The 21470-nt window shown below is 42.4% G+C and overlaps 1 protein-coding gene across 2 annotated transcripts in view; it reads left to right on the top strand.

The window, feature by feature from the left end:
* Positions 1 to 17766, top strand: part of Cabcoco1 (ciliary associated calcium binding coiled-coil 1) — a 98729-nt gene extending 80963 nt beyond the window's left edge. The window contains exons 6-9 of one of the 2 annotated variants that reach the window (XR_003378103.1): positions 11766 to 11888; positions 12286 to 12423; positions 16761 to 17069; positions 17193 to 17766. Coding sequence is in view for 1 of the 2 variants with exons in the window: in XM_005360150.3 (XP_005360207.1) it covers positions 11766 to 11888; positions 12286 to 12423; positions 17193 to 17267 (336 nt within the window). In the remaining variant the exon portion in view is untranslated. The remainder of the gene's footprint in view (positions 1 to 11765; positions 11889 to 12285; positions 12424 to 16760; positions 17070 to 17192) is intronic. The other variant, XM_005360150.3, reaches the window with a different exon arrangement.
* The last annotated feature ends 3704 nt before the right edge of the window (positions 17767 to 21470 follow it).

The following is a 21470-nucleotide window of genomic DNA, read 5'->3' as shown; positions in this document are numbered from 1 at the left end:
GTTTGGTGCTGCCAGGAGCAGATGTTTTTCACTGTCATGAAAAGTTCTAAGTTTTTAAACATTTTAAATGCCATATTCTGTAGTCTTTGAAAGGTCTGAAGAATGCCTATCCATCTGAAATACATCTCTATACCCTAGAAAATCTAACTAATATGATTACAAACTTGACTATTATAGATGACTATTAATCTATATTTCTTAATTTTATATTACATTTTTAAATGAACTACACAAACACAATACCTTAATCAAGATCAGAAATACATATACACAGTATAACAAAATTGACCTTAAATTTGTGTCAATAAAACAAGATCCATACCAATGCAAATCTCTATAGCATATCTCCCCTTTAAATGTAAACAAACATTTATAGGTAATATTTTGGAATATGGGCATAGTTCTTTCCAAACTTCTTACTGCTTTTTGTTGGGCAAAGTGATTTTTAGGGGTGTTTACAGTGTCCTTTTGGGGGTCTTGGTCAATAAAACCACATTAGTCTGGAATTAATCCACAGGTTCTCATCTTCTGTGGAATAAAAAAGCAAAACCTCTTCTCCAAAGCAACATATCCTTAGGCTCAAATTTTGGAATCAAGATACCTTTAAAATAAATATATAGGTTGGTTTAGCTTAGCAGCTTATACAATAAAATGTTTCTTCATTCTTAGCTCCTTCACAGTCAAAAAAATTCAAAGAAAACACAATAATATATAATCCAGACTCTCTGCATATATTCCATATTTACATGGCTTATTTTTCTTAATCTATTACCTTTTCTACATGTTTAATATTTATTTTATTATCTTTACTCCTTTAACCTATAACTCTCTGTACTCTTTCATATTATATTTACTATTTCTTTACTCTTTTTCTTCTCTCTTCCAAGCCTATGTACTTTTTAAAACACACTGTATCTCATCCAGAGGTCTTTTATGTCTGAATTTGTCCTATTGTGTATCTTTTCTGTCCAGGAGTGCTTCTTAAAATGCAAAACAGCTTGCCTAGGACTAAGACTGCTTTACCTTTTGGCTCTACCCAGTCCAACATGGTGGAGGTCTGTTCACTGCCTCTGAGAGCCATTCTCTCCACCTCAGGTCCAGGGTCGGGTAGCAGCAGGTCTGGGTCTCCATTAAGCAAGTTGTAGCACTCTGTTCACAAATCCCATTTAAAAGTTCCATAGCCGGACCCTCCCCCCAAAAGAGTCAGAGTTTGTGCTAGCAGAATGACCCAGGAAAGCCATGGTTTCAAAATCATGCAGTTTTGTTTTTGGTTTTTTTGTTGTTGTTTGGTTGTTTTTGCTACCCCTGAATCAAGAAGACCTCTCTTAAAGGAATTGTGGCATGCCACCAGCAAACAGAGCAAGAAGCTGTGTTAAACTCTGGGTTTTGTGTGTGTGTGTGTGTGTGTGTGTGTGTGTGTGTGTGTGTCTAGAATTCCTCTTTAAGCTTTCTCAGGTTTTATGTGGATATAGTAGACCACGTTAGAGTGCCAATTCTGTAGTAAGAGGCCACTAGTTCATTTTCTGGCTGCTCTGACCTGAAATAATCACACAAAACTACATTATTTACAATACTGTTTGGCCAGTAGCTTAAGTGTATTGCTAGCTAGCTCTTACATCTAGAATTAACCCATTTCTATTCCCTTCCTTATATTTTACCACGAGGCTTGTGGCCGACAAGCAAGGTTTCAGCTGGCAGTTTACGTCTTTCCCCTCTGGTGGCTCCATGGCATCTCCTTGACTCCGCCTTCTTTCTCCCAGATTTCAGTTTAGTTTTCCCCACCTAACTCTATTCTGCTCTGTGCAGACCATAGACAGTATCTTTATTAATCAATGGTATTTGCAGCATACAAAGGGGAATCCCACATCACTGGGGAGATGGATATAAGTGTGAGGACCAGCCTTTGATGGTCAGCAGCCTATGGACATGGTAGCCCACATCTATTGTCAGTGCTTGGAGGATGGAGACAAGGGAATCCCTGAAACAGACTGGTTATCTAGATTAGTAGAATCTGTGAGTTCTGGGTTCAACTGAGAGAGCCTGTGTCAAGTAGGGAATGATCAAAGAAGATACCCAATGGCAAGCTCAGGCTTCTACAGCCATGTTCATAGATATATACACACATGAGTATTCACATACACACACCTGTGTGTCCACTCACATGCAAACACATATGCACACATACTACACACATACACAGGCAACAGGCAAAACACCATCATCCATCAATTCATACACAAATGGGCGGTCATGAGAAACAAGGGGGAAAGGGATGGCAGACATCAGACAACCTAGAGGTGTCCCCAAAGGCCTTTGCGACTGGTGTAGCCTTATACCCAAGGCCGAGAGAGCAACCACTCTGCTGTGAGTCCAGTAGCTGTACAGCTCCTGACATCACTAAGAAAGAGAGGATGGGAGGAGGAGGAGGTCTGCGAAGGCAACAAAACAGAGTGTGGAGCAAGCCCGAGCCTGCGTAAAATTCCAGTAAGCGGCGACCGTAGAGCCGAGCTAGTCTACATTACTACAGAAAAGCACAACCTCCGTCTTGCGTAAACATAGCAAAGGCCACTTGAAATTCAGTAACGTGGAACAGAGACAGCCTAATGCCACTCCGAAGGACTTTACAGAAAAACCAGCTGAGACACAATGGAAGCAGGAGAAGCCAGTCTAGGACTTCAGTAGGCACTGGGGGCGGAGCCCAGATTTCTAGAACATTCCAGCCTTGAATCAAGATATCATCTAACTATTTCAGAGATGCATTGAAGACTAAATTGGCATAATTTGCTAAATATAGGCAAAAGGATTTTTTTAATGAGAACTCCGTGTCTAAGAACAACATTGTCCACAAAGCCCGACTTAGTTCTTAATTACTAAGATTTCTTATCTGACGATAGAAAACTCCAGAGCCTTAGAGTTCCTTCAAGCCTGTTCTTTGCAGTTCGTGACTGCCCCAGAGGCTTGCCATTCAAGACAGAGTAAAGAGCTGAGCATGGAAAAGGAAGGGCCCGGGGCTCCTGCTAAGCGACTCTGCTTTTACAGTTACAGGCTCCAAAAAAGTGACCCAGGCAGTGACGTCTCCAACACAGGAACCTTTTCCTGCCAGCCTGGAGACAGCACCCCATACAATTAAGGAACCAGCTAGCCAGAGATTAAAAGGGCGAGTCAGGGAACCAGGGAGAGCTAAGCAGAAAGGCAGGGAGATATTTATAACTGTGACAGCAAGTTTCCTAGTAAGAATTTATGAGCCTATCGGAGAAGAGGGAAGCACTCAGTCTATGAATTTAAAAAAAAAAAATCCAAAATGTAAACATCATGCCCTCGGCAAACTCTCTTTAGCTGAAAACGAAGGCTGAGGTTGACTAAAGCAAAAGGCTACATTTTCGTGGTCTCTTGTTTCCTTGATGCGAAGGGTTACCGGCTGATTTACAACTTCCCGTGTTGTTTTTCAAATCTATATTTGTCAGCGCATTTTTTAATGTCAGATTACTTAAAATAGACACGCCGGGTCTTCGCCGTCAGGAACAATAACATCCATTGACTTCTCTAACGCTACAAGTTTGAGAGCGTTTCACAAGCATCCTAAACGTTTAGCCTCCCCAGCGCCGTATTTCTATTTGGAATTCATTTCGCTGTGGTTTTAAGAAGTTGTTTTTGGGTTTTTTGGGTCCTCCCCCCAACCTTTCTGATGACTCTAGGCCTGGAGTTCCATGAGAACGCTTTGAAGTTAAGTGAATTACGGGGCTGCTTCATCCTAATAGACTAGGTCTCCTCTTGCTCAAGGATTTTAAACAAAGTAACAGAAAGCACCCCCAGCCCCACCCAAAAGACTAGAACCAAAGAGATTTAGTATTTTCCCATTGTAATTTCTCTTCTAACTGCTATAATTTATTGCCTGCAATAATTTCTGCAAATTACAGGTAGTTAGCTGCTCAAGAAAAGAGAGAATATTCTAAAAATTGAAAACCATGAAATGGCTTCATCTGGCTATAAGCCCTCAGCAGGGCCAATGAAAATGCAGAAGATAAAAAAGTATAAAACCCAGACTTTAAGTTCACAGCTGACAATTCAAAGCAGGCTTTCTCCTAAGATGATCGCTTAACTCATCTTTCTGACTCGGCAACCGAGAGTGCTGCTTAATCTCAAATCCTTAAAAAGATTATCTGATGTACTTTTTTAAATACTAAAGCACTCAGAGATCATGCGGTGTACTCAAGCAAAACTGCATGCATGACTTGAGTATTTTAGAAATATTTCAGTGTCCACGGGTCCCTACTGCGGACGATAACACGGTCTGGTAAACAAGCATACTGCAGGTGGTCCAAAAACAATATTCTGAAAAATCACTCGGTGTTTCCCAGCTATTTATAAGCGTGTTTTTGACTCTCCCCCTGAGGAAGTTGCCGGATAGTCAGTCTAAGAATCAAAAGTACAAAGCCAAATTTAGTACTTTCAAGATCACTGCGGCTTCGTCTTCACAAGAAGGCGCTCGCAAGGCCGCCTCGCCTGGCCCGGATTCTTTACTTTTGATAAAAACGTGTGAAAGGGAACAAGTGAGATCTAGGCCACCACAGGCCACATTTGACACAGAAAAACAAAAGATAGACTGATAAATGAGGCAAGGGAGAGAATAAAATCCCCTTTATCTACTAAGCGAATGATTTGCTTCAGTTCTGATAACGTGAGACAGTTGTGAAATGCCTAATACTATCAAAGAGAGCGTTCCTGGGCCCAGGGAACTCACCCGATGAGGTGGCATCGGTTGTGTTTGTGACACTGTTGCTGATGGGAAGCACTGTGCAGAGCACATCCTACTGAGCTTACCAAGTGGCCTGCGCGTCGTTAACAGATACAGATAGCATGGACCCATGTCATCAAATATGGCTGCTGTAGTCTTGTCTCCCAGTGACCCCGTCGGCGAGATGATCTTTTGAATAATAACAGTAATTATAAATAATAATAAGGTTTAATAATACCTCCCCCTTTGAAGAACGCCCAGCATTTTTATCCGCATTATCTAATTTGTGCTTGAAACAATTCAATGTAGTAGCCAGGTAGCAATTATCATTACCCTCGTTTTATAGATAAATAAACCGAGGCCCAGGGATTTTCTTCGCATCACACAATTAGGAACAGAGCCAAGCCCGGAGTCTATAATTCAGCTCTCTCCATCTTCCAGATTACTGTGTCCTCAGAAAATATCTGGGCATCCGAAGAACAGTTCTGCCCCTTAGGAAATGTTTGTGCTGGAGTTAGACCAAAACATCTTTTGCTTCTAAGCTGCATTTATACTAGAGAAGGTAGGCCTTTTCTGATTCATTAGCAAGGGGCTGGCTGGCTGTGGTCATGATGAGAGGCACACCCGGGTTCTATCAAATGGTATCACTGGCCACAGAAAGAAGAACACTTGAAAATCCCAAAGCTCTCTAAAAGACTCAAGAATTGATTTAATTAATTAATATATAAATTAATATATAATCTATAAATATACATATATGTATATATCATACACACATATATATATTTCAAACCTGAGTTAAACATGATCAAGTCAAGATACATTCATAAAAATGGGCCCAAGGTGTTAACTGGTGTACCCTAGCCAGATTGCAAATTGGCTTTCTGGGGCTTGCCAATTTAAATTCTTCCCTGCAGTTTCAACTGGAGTGGAGCATCTTCATTTACTGCCCCGACTTGTTGTGCGGTGCTACAGGTCCCAGCTTAGGGTGATGAGCGTGTGTGTGGATCTGCCCGTCCCGAAGCCCTGTTAAGTTATAAATGTTCAAACTACCAGTGTGCTGTGGGTAAAAATAGCACTCGCTGTTAGATGTCAATTCATAGCCTGCAGGAGCCTGGCAACGTTGTGAACCTTTTCAAAATGTAAATACTTCATATTAAGCATAGGAGAGAAAAATTAATGGGCTGCTTCTGCAAAATCATTCCCAAGTCAAAAACCCAAAAGAAGAGGAGAAGGAGGAAGAGGAGAAGAGGAAGGGGAAGAGGAGAAAGAAGAGGAGGAGGAGAAGGGCACTTCTAACAGAACTGCCCTCTGCAGCAATGGGTATAGTAATATAGTAATATAGTAATATAGTAATATAGTAATGGGTATAGTAATAAGTTTGTGATGACCAGAACACAAGAAGAAAACAACTCTAGGCGTGGACTGATGAACCTCTCTGATCATCTCAGCTTTTGACTTTCCTCTTTTAATTTTCAGTTTATGGCTTTCTTGTGCCCTTGCAGGTGCTATTTGTATGCTACTATTTTACACGCAGTATATTGTGGGCAACAGGACACCATTTGTTGTTGTTGTTGTTGTTGTTGTTGTTAATTTTTTTTCCAGAAGCACACAAGCACTTCTTCATTAGACTTGCAAATGAGTCAGGCCTTTCCTGGGGGGAGGGGGCGGGAGCAGTAGAAACTTTACAAGAATTGTTTTGTGCCTTTTCCCCTCAGTTCATGGTGGGGAAAGTTGGCAATCAAGTTCGCTTTTTGAAACTTTGACATATTTTAGTAAGTTCTGATTTACATATGAAGTCATCCTCCAACAATTCCAAACAAATGTCTTGTCAAAGCGAGTCTACTTCTTGCCTTTGGCTCACAGCAGAACTGAGTAGGTTGTTCTTGCTTTTCGACCACTCAAAATGGTGGAAAGTTGTAGGCTCAGTATATCCTTTAACGTCACGGATCATACAACGACAGATTTTAATAACTGCCAATTCACCACCTTGAGGACTCTTGAATGGTACAAGCATAACCCACAAACCATTTGTGGTTTACCCATTCCCCAAAGATTCATTGCTAAACAGAAGCAGTGGGTGGGGGTCAGTACCTTTGGAAATGTTAGCTCAGAAAGTCTAGAAGAAAGAGCAAAGAAGTGCCACAGCATGTACCACGTGACACCGCCACATGACTTCTCAGACACACTAAGATCTGGAGACGGAGTCTGATTTCCTATAAGCGTATTTTCAGAGCCAAACTGACCCTCCAGAAGAGGTCAAAATTCCTAGCGTTTATTCCCATGGTAGACATCCAATTCATATTGGAAACACACATTTCAAAAGATTTCTAGTGATTTCATTTGGCTCGCAAGTAAAGGGCCTACATTAGAAAGAAAAAAAAAAAGAAACAATTTTTGATGGTGGAGTTTTGTACTGATGAGTATTAAATTATGCCCAAAAGCCTGTCTTTTGCTATTCCTTAAATACCGTAGCCCAAGTCAAGTAAAGCATGGATTACAACCACCTTCAATAACACAAGTGCACACAAAGAACAATACAGCCAGCTTCAGGTAATTTCCATGTAACAGATAACATCTGGGGGGAAATGCAGAAAGTAAGTTATGCAAAACTAATTTGCAAGTGACCACATCTGTGGACGTTATTTATTGCATGTTCACTTAACAGTCCATTATTCTGTTTAGAACTCGCTTCTCTTCTTTATTGGAGCTTTTAACGTGCTCACCTTGGTTCCAACGGCCTGCTCATAATCAGGGGGGAAAGAAGTCTAAGTGGCATTCACGTGGAGCAACGTGGCTGTTTTTATTATATCCGTTTGTGTGCAAGCATTCAGAAATGGCAAGAGAAACATTGATTGCTTTGCATCCAAAGTAATACTTAGGGGTGTTTGAATGTCAAGCAAAACCAGTCATTTGGCCAAATGGATATGTGTATATATCAGAAAGTCCTACCTTTTGAGCTCAGCGTTAGGCCTGAGGCAAGTCTCTCTAAGCCCTTCCCTTTGGTTCTTGGTCTGAATGTCTTAGGTGCTAGTCTCCTGTAGAAAGGGGGTGGGGGTGAGAAGTGGCTGAATCCACACAAAATATGCTGTTTGTTGGTGTTGTTGCTGTTGTTTTAGTTTTTACATATGTTTACTTTATCATTTTTCTGTTTCTATTTTCCCAGTTCTAAAAGGTAACACATTAGACTTCTGAGGCGGGGAGGAAATATGAGACAATTGCCATCCTACAGGAATGTATAAAAATAGTTATAAAACTGGCTTTATTTAATTTGCTTCAACTATTCGTAGACTTGAGGAAATTATAATGTTCTCTCAGAAAATCTAACTCAATAAAGCTGACCATGTCTCTCTGTTTTAAATAGATTTTATTACAGAGCCAGTGATGTTGTAAAACATGAGGTTTTGTTAAAAAAAAATACAAAGGCCTAATTGTATTTTTTAAAGAAAGTAGTATTGCATCAGACGGTTTTATTCTAGCATGTTTGCTGGCTCCGCGTGCTCACCAAAATTATTGATTCTAATTTCCCTTGGACTTGTTTTTTAAGGAAAGCGATCACTTTCCATAGAGAAAAATTCACTGTGATGATACTTGGGATCCTTCTGTTTATTTCAAACTCTGTATTTAAAACTGCACCTTCGTCTACTGCCTAGCACAGCTAAATTTAATTCTTCGTGAAAGAGAGAAACAGCTGTGGTTCGGTTCATTAACAGTGTGCAGAGCATGCAAAGAAAAGAAATTCTCACCCCCACTCCTGTGCATGAATTGAATCAATTTAATAGTTACATGAACTACACACATTAAAAAAATCAAGAGAAAGAAAACCTCAACTGTCAGCCGTAATTTCAGTTTCTGGGAATAAATGCAAGCTTCAGTCTACCAAAGAAAGGAATCATGGAACCAGAGCTCCAAGTCTTCACGTGGGTGTTAGGGCACATGTGTGCATGCACGTGCACACAGATGCACCTTAACATATTCATTCACACACACACACACACATATATACACACACAAAATTACACACAAAATACATTCACATACATTGACTCATACACATATACATTCATACACATGTGCACATCATATATACATAAACACAGATACATATGTCCATATATACATACTCCTATACATACACTCATATGCACATATACACATACACATAGACACACACAGTTACACATTTACACAGACACATCACAAATACATACACATACACTCATACACATAGACACATATACACACCTCACATACATACATACACACATATAGAGAGAGAAAGGGAGAACAAAGGCAAAAAAGAAATAAAGAAGAAAAGAGGGAGGGAGGGAAGAAGGGACAGAAGAAAGGAGGGAAGGAGGAATGGGCCTAAGCTGTTAAGGTTCTGGAGGACTTGAGTTCAATTCCAAGCAACCATATTAGGAGCCTCAAAACTCCCTGTAACTACAGCTCTATGGGGATATGATGCATTCTTCTGGCATCCAAGACACATACATACATACATACATACATACATACATACATACATACATATCCTTTAAAAAGAAATCTATCAATCAATCCAGACCACAGGGGTGTGGGGGAGAAAATGTAAGACTTGAACACAAACATCTGTTTGCATTTAAGTGTAGAATCTGCGGAGAACTGGGGCACCGGAGGGCAGATCGTAGGCTCTGCTTCACCAAATGGAGACACTCTCTGGAAAGAATGTCAGTAGATGAGGATAAACAGGCAGAAAGCCCCAGCCTGTGTGCCCAGAGCACAGTGGCCATGTGGGTGACAGTGAAGGAGACAACCTTCTACCTCAATGAAAAGAAAACCATCCCCACCCCACTCCCGCCCATCAGCACATGCTCAGAGCTTGCAGCCAATCCCTCAGCTCCGATTCTTCTTTCCAGTGTCTCACTGGGCACCGGCACCCCCAGACACACCCTGCACTACACTGTTTCTCACCATATATTAAAGCCCGTGCCTCCAAGCTAACACCCCCTTTTCTTCCATCATCGGATTCTCATGGGAGCTTCTTCATTTCTCCTGCAAGATTTCCGAGGCCATTGAAGCATGATCCACCTCCATCTTGCCTGGGAAAGCAAAGAGCAATAGATTTGGGAGTTTGCAAGCCAAGTACAGGGTGGGCGCGGCAAATAACTGAGAAAATGGGGTTCCTTCGCCCCTCACTCTGCCAAAAGCAACAGCTTGTTCATGTTAAGAGAAAAAAGCCCCACTGCCCTGATGGCCCCTCAACCTTCTGATGAATGGGAGTTTACTCAAGATAAATAGCGGGAGTGATGTCATCCAACAGAATAAAAATCAAATGCTTAGCAATAGCAATAATTTCCCAGGATGGCTACTTGATGACGTATTGCAGCTTACTGAAAACAGCAAAAGCGAAGAAGTCACTGCCCCAGGCTTTACCGCCACAGCTGTCACTAAGCAATTATTTGATCTTAGACCAGTCCCTTCAGGTCGCCATTGTGAATATCCTTGCTAACGTATATCTACAATTGAAGAGCAATTTCTCATGTTTGCAAAATAAATAAATAAATAACAATATAAATTCAGTCCAAATGCACACACACGGGCAAAGCCAGGGAACAACTCTACCTCTAGCACGCTTCAAAGCCTCTAAAGGACAAACATAAATATTTAAATGATGGGACATAACACAGAGAACTTAAGAACGAATGTACAATTTTTTCATGGTTTTTCCCCCACCAGCATCCTAAGATGGTAATTAGGGGGTGGTGTATGCTTTCCCAAAACTCTATCTTCAAATTTGTATGCTCAGGTCCAACTCTGTCAGCACACCGGCGAGTGACCACATCTCGGGGCTCCGCTAACAGGCCTGTGAGAGTCTGCTATGTAAACTGGGACAAGTTATTGATTTATAGGGAGGTATGCGAAAGACATAAAAACCAGAACACTCAAGTAGGCTTGTCTTTGCAGATCAACTGAGATGGGAAATTAAATTATGGTCAAAAACATTGCTTGTTAGACATGGAATCAGGACAAGAGGAACTGATTAAATGCTGTCAGTGCTCTCGTCTCCTCTCTCTCTCTACCTGGTGGTGGTCGGGTGGACCTTGCCAAAACTGGCATCCATGGCTCTCCTCGCCCTTCACTGCCTTTGTTGACGGTCTCCCTCCAGTGCGTTTACGCCCCCTTGGCAAAGATGTGGCAGCGGCTCGCTGTGAAGTTTTGCTTTGCTATGAGTTCTCAGTGAGCTCCTCTGATGATTCACAGTGCTCTGGTTTTATACGCACATTCTACTTCAAAGATTCTATTGTGTTCACTGCTCTGTTCTCTCTCTCTCTCTCTCTCTCTCTCTCTCTCTCTCTCTCTCTGTGTGTGTGTGTGTGTGTGTGTGTTTGTGTGTTTGTGTGTGGTGTGCATACACACACATGTAGCCACCTGCAAGTGGAAACCACAGGTCAAGTTTGCATGCTGCATTGCCCATTTCTCTTTTTTTTTGCGACAATGGAGCTTCCGATGATCCTCGGGACCCTCCTTTCTCTGCTTTCCCAAGCACATACAGCCATGCTTGGCTTTTTTTTTTTTTTAATATGGGTCCTAGGGATCCAACTCAGATCCTCGGTAAGGCCAACCCCATTACTAGGTTGCTGATAGCCACTTTGCTGGTACCACAAGAGCATCGAGATCCTGCACCAGGCTGTTATTGGGTGTAGAAAACACGGAACCATCTGCCAGAAATGAAGAAGACAGTTGCACAAGGGGTCTGAAGCTTGGCTCTCTCCCTACAGAGAGTTATAAACAGGGGTGAGAGGCAAGGGCAGGATGCAGAGAACGGTGCAGATGAAGGAACCCTCAACCGCAGATGACACAAATGGTAAGGTGACGCCAACGGTGAGTGGGAGACGGTGCTTAGAAAGCAGCGGGCAACGAAGAGGGCAATGATATTGGAGAGTTGAAGCAGATGGTACTTAAGTAAGATACCAGGTTTGGAAATACGCCAGTCCTGTGCGAGAGCTGGCTGCGCTAATGCCCCTCAACCCAAGCTCTTCTTTTTCAGCAAACCATCGAGGTTGCCAAGCCTGCAGACCACCCTTTTCCAGCCCCACTGGAGGAAGGAATCTCCTTGGACATATTTGCAGCCTTCATAGAGCCATCGCCCATACCAGAGACTGAACGGAAGGTAGGCTTGATGTTGCCTTTCCTTGCCTTGCTAAGTAAGCATTATATGGGCACAAGGCGCAAAGAACCTCATGTTCTCCCATTGTCTTCACCTCTGACTTTTTCCTGGCCAACAGAAATATCCTTTCCAGAGTTGAATCACACACAGGCCAGCTGGTGGTGGTCAGGATTTTTGCCCCCCGCCCCCCAACCCAGGCTCCACCTTCCCAAGCCCCAAAGTCTCTTGTAATCTCGCGATATGTGGTAACACAATCAAAGTCTCCTTCCAGTTCACCATTGCTCCTGGTAGGGTGGTAGAGGGTAGAAGTGAGGTTGCCTAGTAGGCCCTGAGCACTCGAGTGCTCGCTGCAATGTGTTTTACGTTCAATATTCGCCTGTGTTTATTTCCAATGTCTTAGGTGCTGGATCAAGAGGAAAGCCCGGAGGCCCAGGCAGAGAGTGAGGCGGCAGAGGTGGATCCTTTAGTCGGCTTCACCATTGACGATGTAAAATCAGCCCTGGCTCGAGTGACAGATGAGGTTTTGTTGAACATTCAGGTACTGAGAATGGGCAGCGAATTGGGCACTACGCCTGGTGAATCAGCCAGCGCCAGCCTCCACATCTGTAAACACTGTCTGTCCTGGCCAGGCAGGAGCAAGGTTTACGGCTTGCATTCTTTATCTTACAAGGCTACATAATCCTCAGCTGAGTCTTCTGAAGTCAGTGAGATCACAAAAACAGATTTGCCGGCAGCACTTCGTGTGCTGTGTGTTATCGGCTTGCAAAAATCTGTCGACACTGAAACCCCAGAAAAACAGCACGGTGAAGACTTTGAGCCCCATTACACTGTAAACAGACCTTACGCAATAGTAGGTGACGCAGGCTTCCAAAGAGCGAGCACTGCCGGTCAAACCATCGTATTTAGCTAAGTCACCTCGCTCGGTTTCAGGCTTGAAACCCATCCCAAACACTTACCATCTTCACACATCACTAATTGTTAAGCCGTTGGCTAAGGTACCCTAAGAATGGGTAGTCGGCCCCACCTTTGGGCAGCTGCCCGTCATCTCCCAAAGGATAACTTTGTGTTTAATAGTTCCCTATTTTGTCCAAGAAACAAATGGCTACTATTACCTCCACGTAAAGACTTACAGGAATCCACGTGATTTTCTTAGCCAAATGCTTAAATAAAGTGAATTGCATGTTTTGAGAATTGACCACAAATCACCGCAACACTTAGGCATCTGCGGGGAAGATTTATCTGTTATCTGAACTTGGGACCATATATAAAAAGCGCACTGTATTAATAACTAATTTGGGAAGCATAAAAGCTTAGGTTGTCCTAAGCATACCTTGTGGCTCGTTTAATCATCAAATGTTATTGCGATATTTACACGAACATTTAATGATCTGGTGCCAACAGAATCGGCCAAAGTCCCAAGCTTAATAAGGGGTGTTTAGTGTTTACCAGGAATAGTGGAAGAACACGTTTTACACAAAGGACTATTGTTAAGAGCCCTGCGAATGTAATAACTGGTTACTGTGTAGAAGGGCAGAGGGCAGCTGAATTAAGCTGAGTTCAGAACATACCTCCTTTTTAGATTTGATAACATTCCCTCTAAATATAGTTTATGTATAATCATGGCCCAGGGCTCCTTTGCAATCCCACAGCTCTGAAATTATTGCCGAGGAACTACTAGACAAGCAAGATATGTTTGCGGGACCCACAATTGAAAACATCTTTCCCAAGCCCACGTTCCATGAAGGGAGCTGCACGATTTTAGCTGTTGACTGATGATTTTCTTGTCGAGTGCTAGAGTCTGCAACACCGGTAGCTCTCTTCTTTGACAGAGAGAATAGGATTGGTATTCAGGCTTGCTATTTTCCCATTAGCAAGAAGCCATCTGGAAGTTCAATAGCTTGTACACCTAAGTGCAATTAGGAATGGAGAGAACATGGACCAGAGGGGAGACACCCAGACCCCTGTTGGTACTGTGAATGTCTCTGGACTGAATGTCTCTAATCAGCTCAGGCCAAATTATTGCTGATTTTTTTCCCAACAAAATGGCAAGATGCTGTAGCTTTCTCCAGTGTCTCTAGATAGCAAACCACACTCAGTATTTTCTCTCTGTAATCCTGCTGACCTCCATCCAAGTGAAGAGGGAGCTGCTGGTTACCAAAGGGACGACCCAGACAGGTTGCTGTTTGACTATGGTTTCCAGACTCAGCAGGCTCAGTAGGCGCTAGGAGCCTGGTCCCCCTTGCAGCTCCAGTGCCACCCAAGGAAGTCACCCATCTAACACCAGGCCCAGGCGACTTCGACTGTTAATACACCTGTGGCTCCGTGCTTTCCCAGCGTCAACCTTCCTCTTGGACAAATTCCGGGTTGGGTCCTTGCCCTGAGCCTCACTTCAGTTTTTCCCCCAGTGTCAGACAGGCTAAGTTACTTTCCACGTCGAAATGACCCTAGTTCTAAGAGCTGCCACACCCCTTTCCAAAACTGTGTGCCAATGGAGACTGGGTCCATGCACCTGCCATGCGTGCTTCGTGCATCTTGCGCTCAGTGTTGGTGATCACTCCGTGATATTTTCTCCTCTTTCTTTAAAGTCACACTGTCACTGCAGTTTCTGCAGAAAAGGTCAACAGAGAGTTCATATTCTGCTCCATTGTCTAGAAGCTAGTTCTCTATTGTAACTCCAAACCGATATCAACTTCTCTATTACAGAACCTCCTGAAATGGAGTATAAACCCTTAATTTCTTTTATGTTCACCTACTTATTTTTCCGTGATTCACTTCACAATTCTAGAGATTTATTGAGAATGAAGTTACCTTGGCCCTCGGATGTCAATTCAAATTACAGGAAACAGACCAAACATTTTAAGCCAATATAGTTTTGGTACTTTCATTTTAAAGATACATTCAAAATGAAATTAGTTCTGCCCTGAGTTGCATAATAAAAACAGCACCCAATGGAACAAACTTTAAAATATTGAAAGAATACTATTCTAGGGAAACAGAAATGTTAACGCTGGACTCTTGCATTAAATGTTGGTCGTTGGCCCTGATACAGCCAAGAAATAAACTAACATTAGAGAAGGTGAAAATTTGCCATTCTGCCATTTACATTGTCTTAGGTCAGCTTTAAGTTGTCCGGGTTAGAAAAGTCATCTGAGGTAGCTGTCTGTGAAAGGTACTGAACACGGGGCAGGGGCTTCAGAATAGCTCCTAAAGGAGATAGAATCAGACCCAGCTCCGCGTTGAAGGTAATGCAATTTATTCAGCAGCATTGTGGGATGTTGTAAGGATGACAGCAGGCCCTGGATCTAGGGAGGAGACACAGATTCCTTTCCTTCAGGCTCCTCTGGTTGTACCTAAACTAAAGCGCCAATCAATAAGGTCTGGAGCTCGGGACGCTTCCCTTCCTGCCAGTACTGTAGGCAGCTAGGGACACACTGCCTTCCTCAGCCTTCTCTTTAGAGCCCACATGGACGGTAATAAACACAAGGAGAGCTCCCAGATCCTTGTGAAGATGCTAGTGAGGATCCAGAGAGGACATGGCAGGTGACACCCTGCTATTGTTTCCTGGGAAACGTGAGGTGTTGGGTGGACATAGAGCATCAGTGAGAGATAAGCCTGCCATCTGGCTAGAGCATCTCCCAATCCATTAGACCTGTGTCAAAATGATTTCTTCAAACGATTTCAACACCTCAATGGTGCAATATATCATAAATGCATGTTCATTCGTAAGGTGAAATAATTTTTAATATTTCATAATAATTAGTGAAGTGTATTGTGAAATCAGGAGTTGGGATTACAAATGCAATGTTAACTAACCCCTATTCACTACTTCATCTTCCAGTTAAAGACTAGGCAAATTGGGTAAGTGACTTGTCCAAAGTGGCCCAGCCTAACCAGTCATAGATGAGTTGATAGTACATAACCACTTTCCTTTCAATTCTGCTGCTAAAGTACCGCACGGGAGTATCAGTGAAAAGGGTAACTAGAGGACCATTTTGTCCCTTCTCTTGCCTCATCCACTCACCAATAACAAAGAAGAAAAAATGAAGACACCATAAGTCAAAAGATGCTATCAGGAAAAAAAAAAAACTTTCAAAGCCCTGCCCCGTTCTATACTCACATAACTCATGAGTCTAGAATTGTTGACACCAACGTGACCGGCCAGAAAAATCAACTCTTTCTGTGATGGTAAAAACCAAATATCATTAAAATGGTAATCAGGGGGAAAGGAAAAGCATTTCAAAATCACCCCTAACATTTACTGTCTTAAAAATTACATAAATACATAAAAATAGTTTAATCCTATCTGTCATAAAAATAGATAAAATAGTAGTGGTTTTTAATTTTCTCTATTTAAATTAAATATCAAAAGTTTCTCAGAAATACAGTTACTATGAAGATTTTAAATTGTGTCATATACTTCAATATTCTAGACTTTGACTCATGAGCACACAGGAGTGTAAAGCACTCTCCAAACACGTGTGGATGTCCCGAGTCACACAAACAGTAACAATGAGCCTCCCAACTACCATCGTCCCTGCATGCCGCTGTATCATTCATCTGGATGGAAGGAAGGGTTTCCTGAGCTCCCAGCGTTGAGATACGCCAAGACAATGAGGTGTATTTCTGAAATTGCGCAGGTAGCGATGTTAGTGCGCAGAATTATCACCACCAGAGGCTCAATGCCATCACAGCTGCCATGATTGCTAAAACCTGTCACCAATTGCTTATGAGTTTCTTTCTTTCTTTTGCTTTTGTACCAAAAAAAATATTACAAAGTGGCATGCATGCAGGAATTGTAATGTATGATGAATACTCTTAATTATGAGAGCTGTCCTAATTATGAGATTATTTGTGTTACTATTTCACACACTGAAGCTTCCAGGAATGCCACTTAGAATGCATTAGAGGGAAGGCCAACACGAAGGGTGGAGGGGCCCACAGTGCTGCATCGATGAGCTGAGCCCAGAGCAGTTACTCGGATTCGGCCCTTATTGGCAACTGTGTCTGGAAATGCTGGCCAGTCATCCTATCTTCCAACATGAGGCTGTGTGCAAAGATGGCTGTCCGAACACCACTTCCTGTCCACGGGAGACATACTATACATTGGAAATGTGCAGAGAAATACGATCAAGCGTTATCGTATCCCCACAGGCTGGAGCACAGCTGTGTCTGCAAAACAGGAAGGTGTGTGAGGGATAATGTCTGTCTTTAGGCACTATAGTATGTCAAAACCACAAAGACAATGTGCAGCTAAAGATAGCTCCGTCATAACCACTTTTTTTTTTTTTTTTATGATTGCCTCCACAGAACGAGATAAAGGAAAAACTGCAAGTCCAGGAAGAGGCCTTTAACGCACGAATAGAGAAACTGAAAAAGGCCTGAGGATTCGGAACAAGCAAAGTGATGCCGAACTTCAGAGAAACAGACAAAACTGGCCAGAATAATCGATTCTCTGGAGTGCTGTGTTGCCTCCACGCAGCCGTGAAAGGAAAGCCCACTTTTCCTCATGCAGACTGATTAGCAGCGCGTTCTCCTGCCCCTCCTGTCCCACACCCACCTCTGAGTTTGCAGTGCCAAATGCAGCTACACTGCTTGGTGTGGAAGAGTCTGGAGCGTCACATAGGAAAATATAATTACTATTAGGACTGCTCTATGTCGTTTTGACTAATAAACACTATTCCTCTTCTATGGGAATGAAACCAGTCTTTTGAAATAACCCCCCAAAAATGTAGAAAAATAAGTTTTTACCATTTTGGGCTAGATGGCCTGTCACATTAGGGTAGCACTGTGAGGAGGGACCACACCTTACTGTGATGGGCAGGCTTGGTAACAACAGTCATCTGGTCATCCTGGCGTGTACTGCAGGGCTGCTTTTGTTTTGTTTGTTGGGGTTTTTTTTTCTTATTTAACTCATTTGAGGTTCTTATTTAAATGTTTCAGTGTGAAACCAATTTTCTGAAATTATATAATGCAGTTTGAAGCATTTTAATTTATTCTGCACTGTATTTGCTGTTTCTAATCTTGTTACCCTCCCAGGAGAACACATGACCTATATAAAAAGAAGCAATGTATAAATGATTATTAAAGGCCAATCTATATATAGATTGTAAAAATTTTAAATACAAATCAAACTCAGAGTTCCTAAAATTAACCATTGTACTACACTGGGATGATGGGTGCATGGAGGGCGGGGGGCGGGGGGCTTAGAAAAAAAAAACCCTCAAGCCTTTAAATACCCTTATGAAACACAATTTCAGGATGAAAATAGCTATGCGCCAGTGGTTTGTCCCTAGTTGGAAAGATTAATTAACCGCTACCTAGATCCTTTCCTATGTTCCTAGACTGAGGAATATTCTAGAATGAGGACAGAACATTGCTGAAGGGAGAGAAATCTCTCAAGAATTTTTGAGGTGTGTGATTCTGAGTGACACTTGGTTGGATATGGGCAATGGCCTTACTCTCTAAGTCAGCATCCAAGGAACCTCCCAGGACATGTTCTTCTGGGACAGAGGTACAGCCCACAGCATTGCTGCATCCTCCAGCTCCAGAGGAATTCTTAAGATAAAGGCTTGCTTGCTTGCTTTTCATGCAAGAGGCCAGGGACTGCATACCCGACCCTCAGGCTCCTCTTCCTCAGGAAATATGGAAGGCTGTAAGAGACCACCAGGAGGGCTCCTGGACTGCATTCCCTTAGCTGTCTTTTCTCGAGAGACAGCAGTGGCTCTGAAGAAACCAACGACAGGTAATAAATATTTAAAAGAGAATTCGTGGATCATAGCTTTAAATCCAGTTGTATAGGCAGAGACTGCTCTTTCATTTCTAGGCTTCCCAGACCCGAATAATAACACAGAAACTATATTAATTACAACACTGTTTGGCCAATTGCTTAGGCATATTTCTAGATAACTCTTACATCTTAAATTAACCCATTTCTATTATTCTGTGTATTTATTGCCATGAGGCTGTGATCTACTGGTAAGGTTCTGGCTGTCAGCTGGCATCTTTCTCCTTCGACAGCTACATGGCATCTCCTCAACTCGGCCTACTTTCTCTCTAATCTCTGTTTGGATTTCCCATCTGGCTTTACTTACTAAGCCACCGGTTGAAACAGATTCTTTGATAACCAATGGTAATAAAACATATTTATAGCATACAGAGAGGAATCCCACATCTCCCCTTTTCTTTCGAAATAAAAAAGTTTTTAATTTTAACATAGTTAAATTACATATATAAAACAGATATCAAACAAGAATTACAGCTATATTATTTATATCTACTTTATCTTTTATCATAACTAAGGAACTATAATTATAACTATCTATTCTTCAACTCCATCAAAGACCACAGAAAAATATAATATTACCCAAGTAAACAGGAAGTGCATTGTAAGCAACTTCCAAAGTTTTAGAACTGACAGAGACATCTCGCTGGGTTCAGCAGTCCTCTTCATGAGTAGAGAACTGGAATTGAATCCAGCAGCCAAGGGCCCTGCGCATGCTCTTACATCTGCATATACAGTACATGCGACCATGCCCAAACTGAACCAGTATCCTAAAGAAGGAGTTCCCCCAGCACAGTTGTGCATAATCTACAGAGGACAAAGGCAGAATGTAGAGAAACTTTACAGTGATTTTCCCATTGTTGCAAATCTGGTCAGTGGTAGATTCAGATTTTGAATCTGGAGTCACGTAATCAAAGTTGATAGACCCAACCTTTGTCTCCATCTGTCTCATAGTGAAGATGAAGTATTTTTTTTGTCTATGTATGATACTGGGACACTTACTTACATAAGCAGCACATTCAGCACTTAAGAGGATCACAGGACCAGATGATTAATCTACCCAGCTCCATCTACCCAGTCCTCGGTGGAATATTCAACTGAGCATGCCTCATGCGACTGGACATTAGCTGGTTATCTGGAGACAAAATTTGTCTCTGTCCTGACTACAGGTCACAGAGAACACCATGGCAATAAAAAAAAAAACATTTCAGGGAGTTAGGGGCACACTGAGCGAAGCATCCTGCCCTAGCCTGAGAGGTTAAGGAGGAGTTATCCATACAAGCTCTTGCAGAGGGACTGGCACCTAAGAGACCCAAAAGATACTCAATGGAAGGTTCAGGAAGATTCACTCCAGGGAGAGAAAGAGAGAGAGAGGGGGGGGCAGGGTCCCTACAATACAAGTGAAGCCTAAGTAATTGGCCAGAACCAGAGCTCTCATAAGGTCATTGGACACATTTTTTAGCCTAAAATTAAGCAAGAAAACATTGCTAGCAAGTTTTACATAGAAACATTAGATTGATGTTTCTAAAGGATTAGCCCTCTGGCACCAAGACTGCCATCCATGAATCCATGAAAAGAAAATACTCTTATGAAAAGACACCTAATGTTATGGGGTAATATAGTATCACTTAGCAATTCTAAAGAGGTGGGGTGATTTTTTTTAAATGACTTTAAGCTGCATGGTCTCTTGACTCTAAGTGGAGAAGGCAGTCCACTGAAGAGACAATTAGAAATAATATCTATTTATGCCTGTGACAAGGTTCAGGCTTTCTCTCACTGTCCACACATAGGAATCACACCCATCAGGGATTTTCTCCCTAGCTTCAGAGAGCAATCTTATTGGCTGTATCATGAGCAAACTCCAGCTGCCACTGCTTCAGGTATTTGCAGGTGTGGTCACCCCTGACAACCACTGTGTTGTCATTTCTCCAAATCTCGAATGGGGAAGTTCTATCACCAACCACCTGATTGGCACCTCTCAGCCATAGTGAAAGTCACCAAGGTTGCTCCTTCTCGGATGGCATTCCGAGATGCTTCTGTTTCCCTGGAGAACAAACACAATTCTTCTGGATCTTCCAGGGTCTCTGGAGGATAGCCTCCACTTGACATAAAAGTCAATGGTTTATTTAAATAACTCAGTGATACCTCCTTGGTGGCAGCCAATATATCTATTGATTTCCATTCCCTAAGCAAAATCAATCTAGCTTCGAAGAATCTCATCTCGTTGGGATTTACAACTTCCCAAACAAGGATGAGATGCTAAAAGTTCAATTTGCTTCCAGCATCCCTTGCCTTTCCATGGAAGCACAGCCGTTGGTAAGGCTGGTTCACCACACTCAGTCAGAGTTGTGAAAGAGATTTTGAATTTTTATTAATGTGTAGCTTCAGAGCCTACGCCATGAAATTGTTCTCAGTGGTCAGTCTAATGCCTGTATCTTTTAAAAAAAATCTAATCTAATTTATTTGGGGAAGTTTCTCAGTATTAGGATGAATAACACCGATAAAGTCCCTGAGTGCATGCAGCTAAGAATGGTTATCCCCCAATGGCAGATGATGAACAAGTGAACGAAAGGGTGATTCATACAATAAGCAAAACATACATGAAGGACAGAATGCACAGGAGAGACAGGATGCTCAGCCTAGGATGCTCTGAGGATAGCTGGGAAGAGGTGATCATAAAGTCAAGAGAGGAGGAAGAGGAGGAGGAGGAGAAAAGGAGGAGGAGGAGGAGGAGGAGGAGGAAGAGGAGGAGGAGGAAGAGGAGGAGGGAGAAAGAGAGGGACAGGCCTGGGGCCAGAAGCCAG

Source organism: Microtus ochrogaster, linkage group LG2 (genome assembly GCF_000317375.1).
Source record: "Microtus ochrogaster isolate Prairie Vole_2 linkage group LG2, MicOch1.0, whole genome shotgun sequence".
Taxonomy (NCBI): domain Eukaryota; kingdom Metazoa; phylum Chordata; class Mammalia; order Rodentia; family Cricetidae; genus Microtus; species Microtus ochrogaster.
The sequence above is the reverse complement of the archived record's forward strand: the minus strand, read 5'-3'. Positions and strand labels throughout refer to the sequence as shown.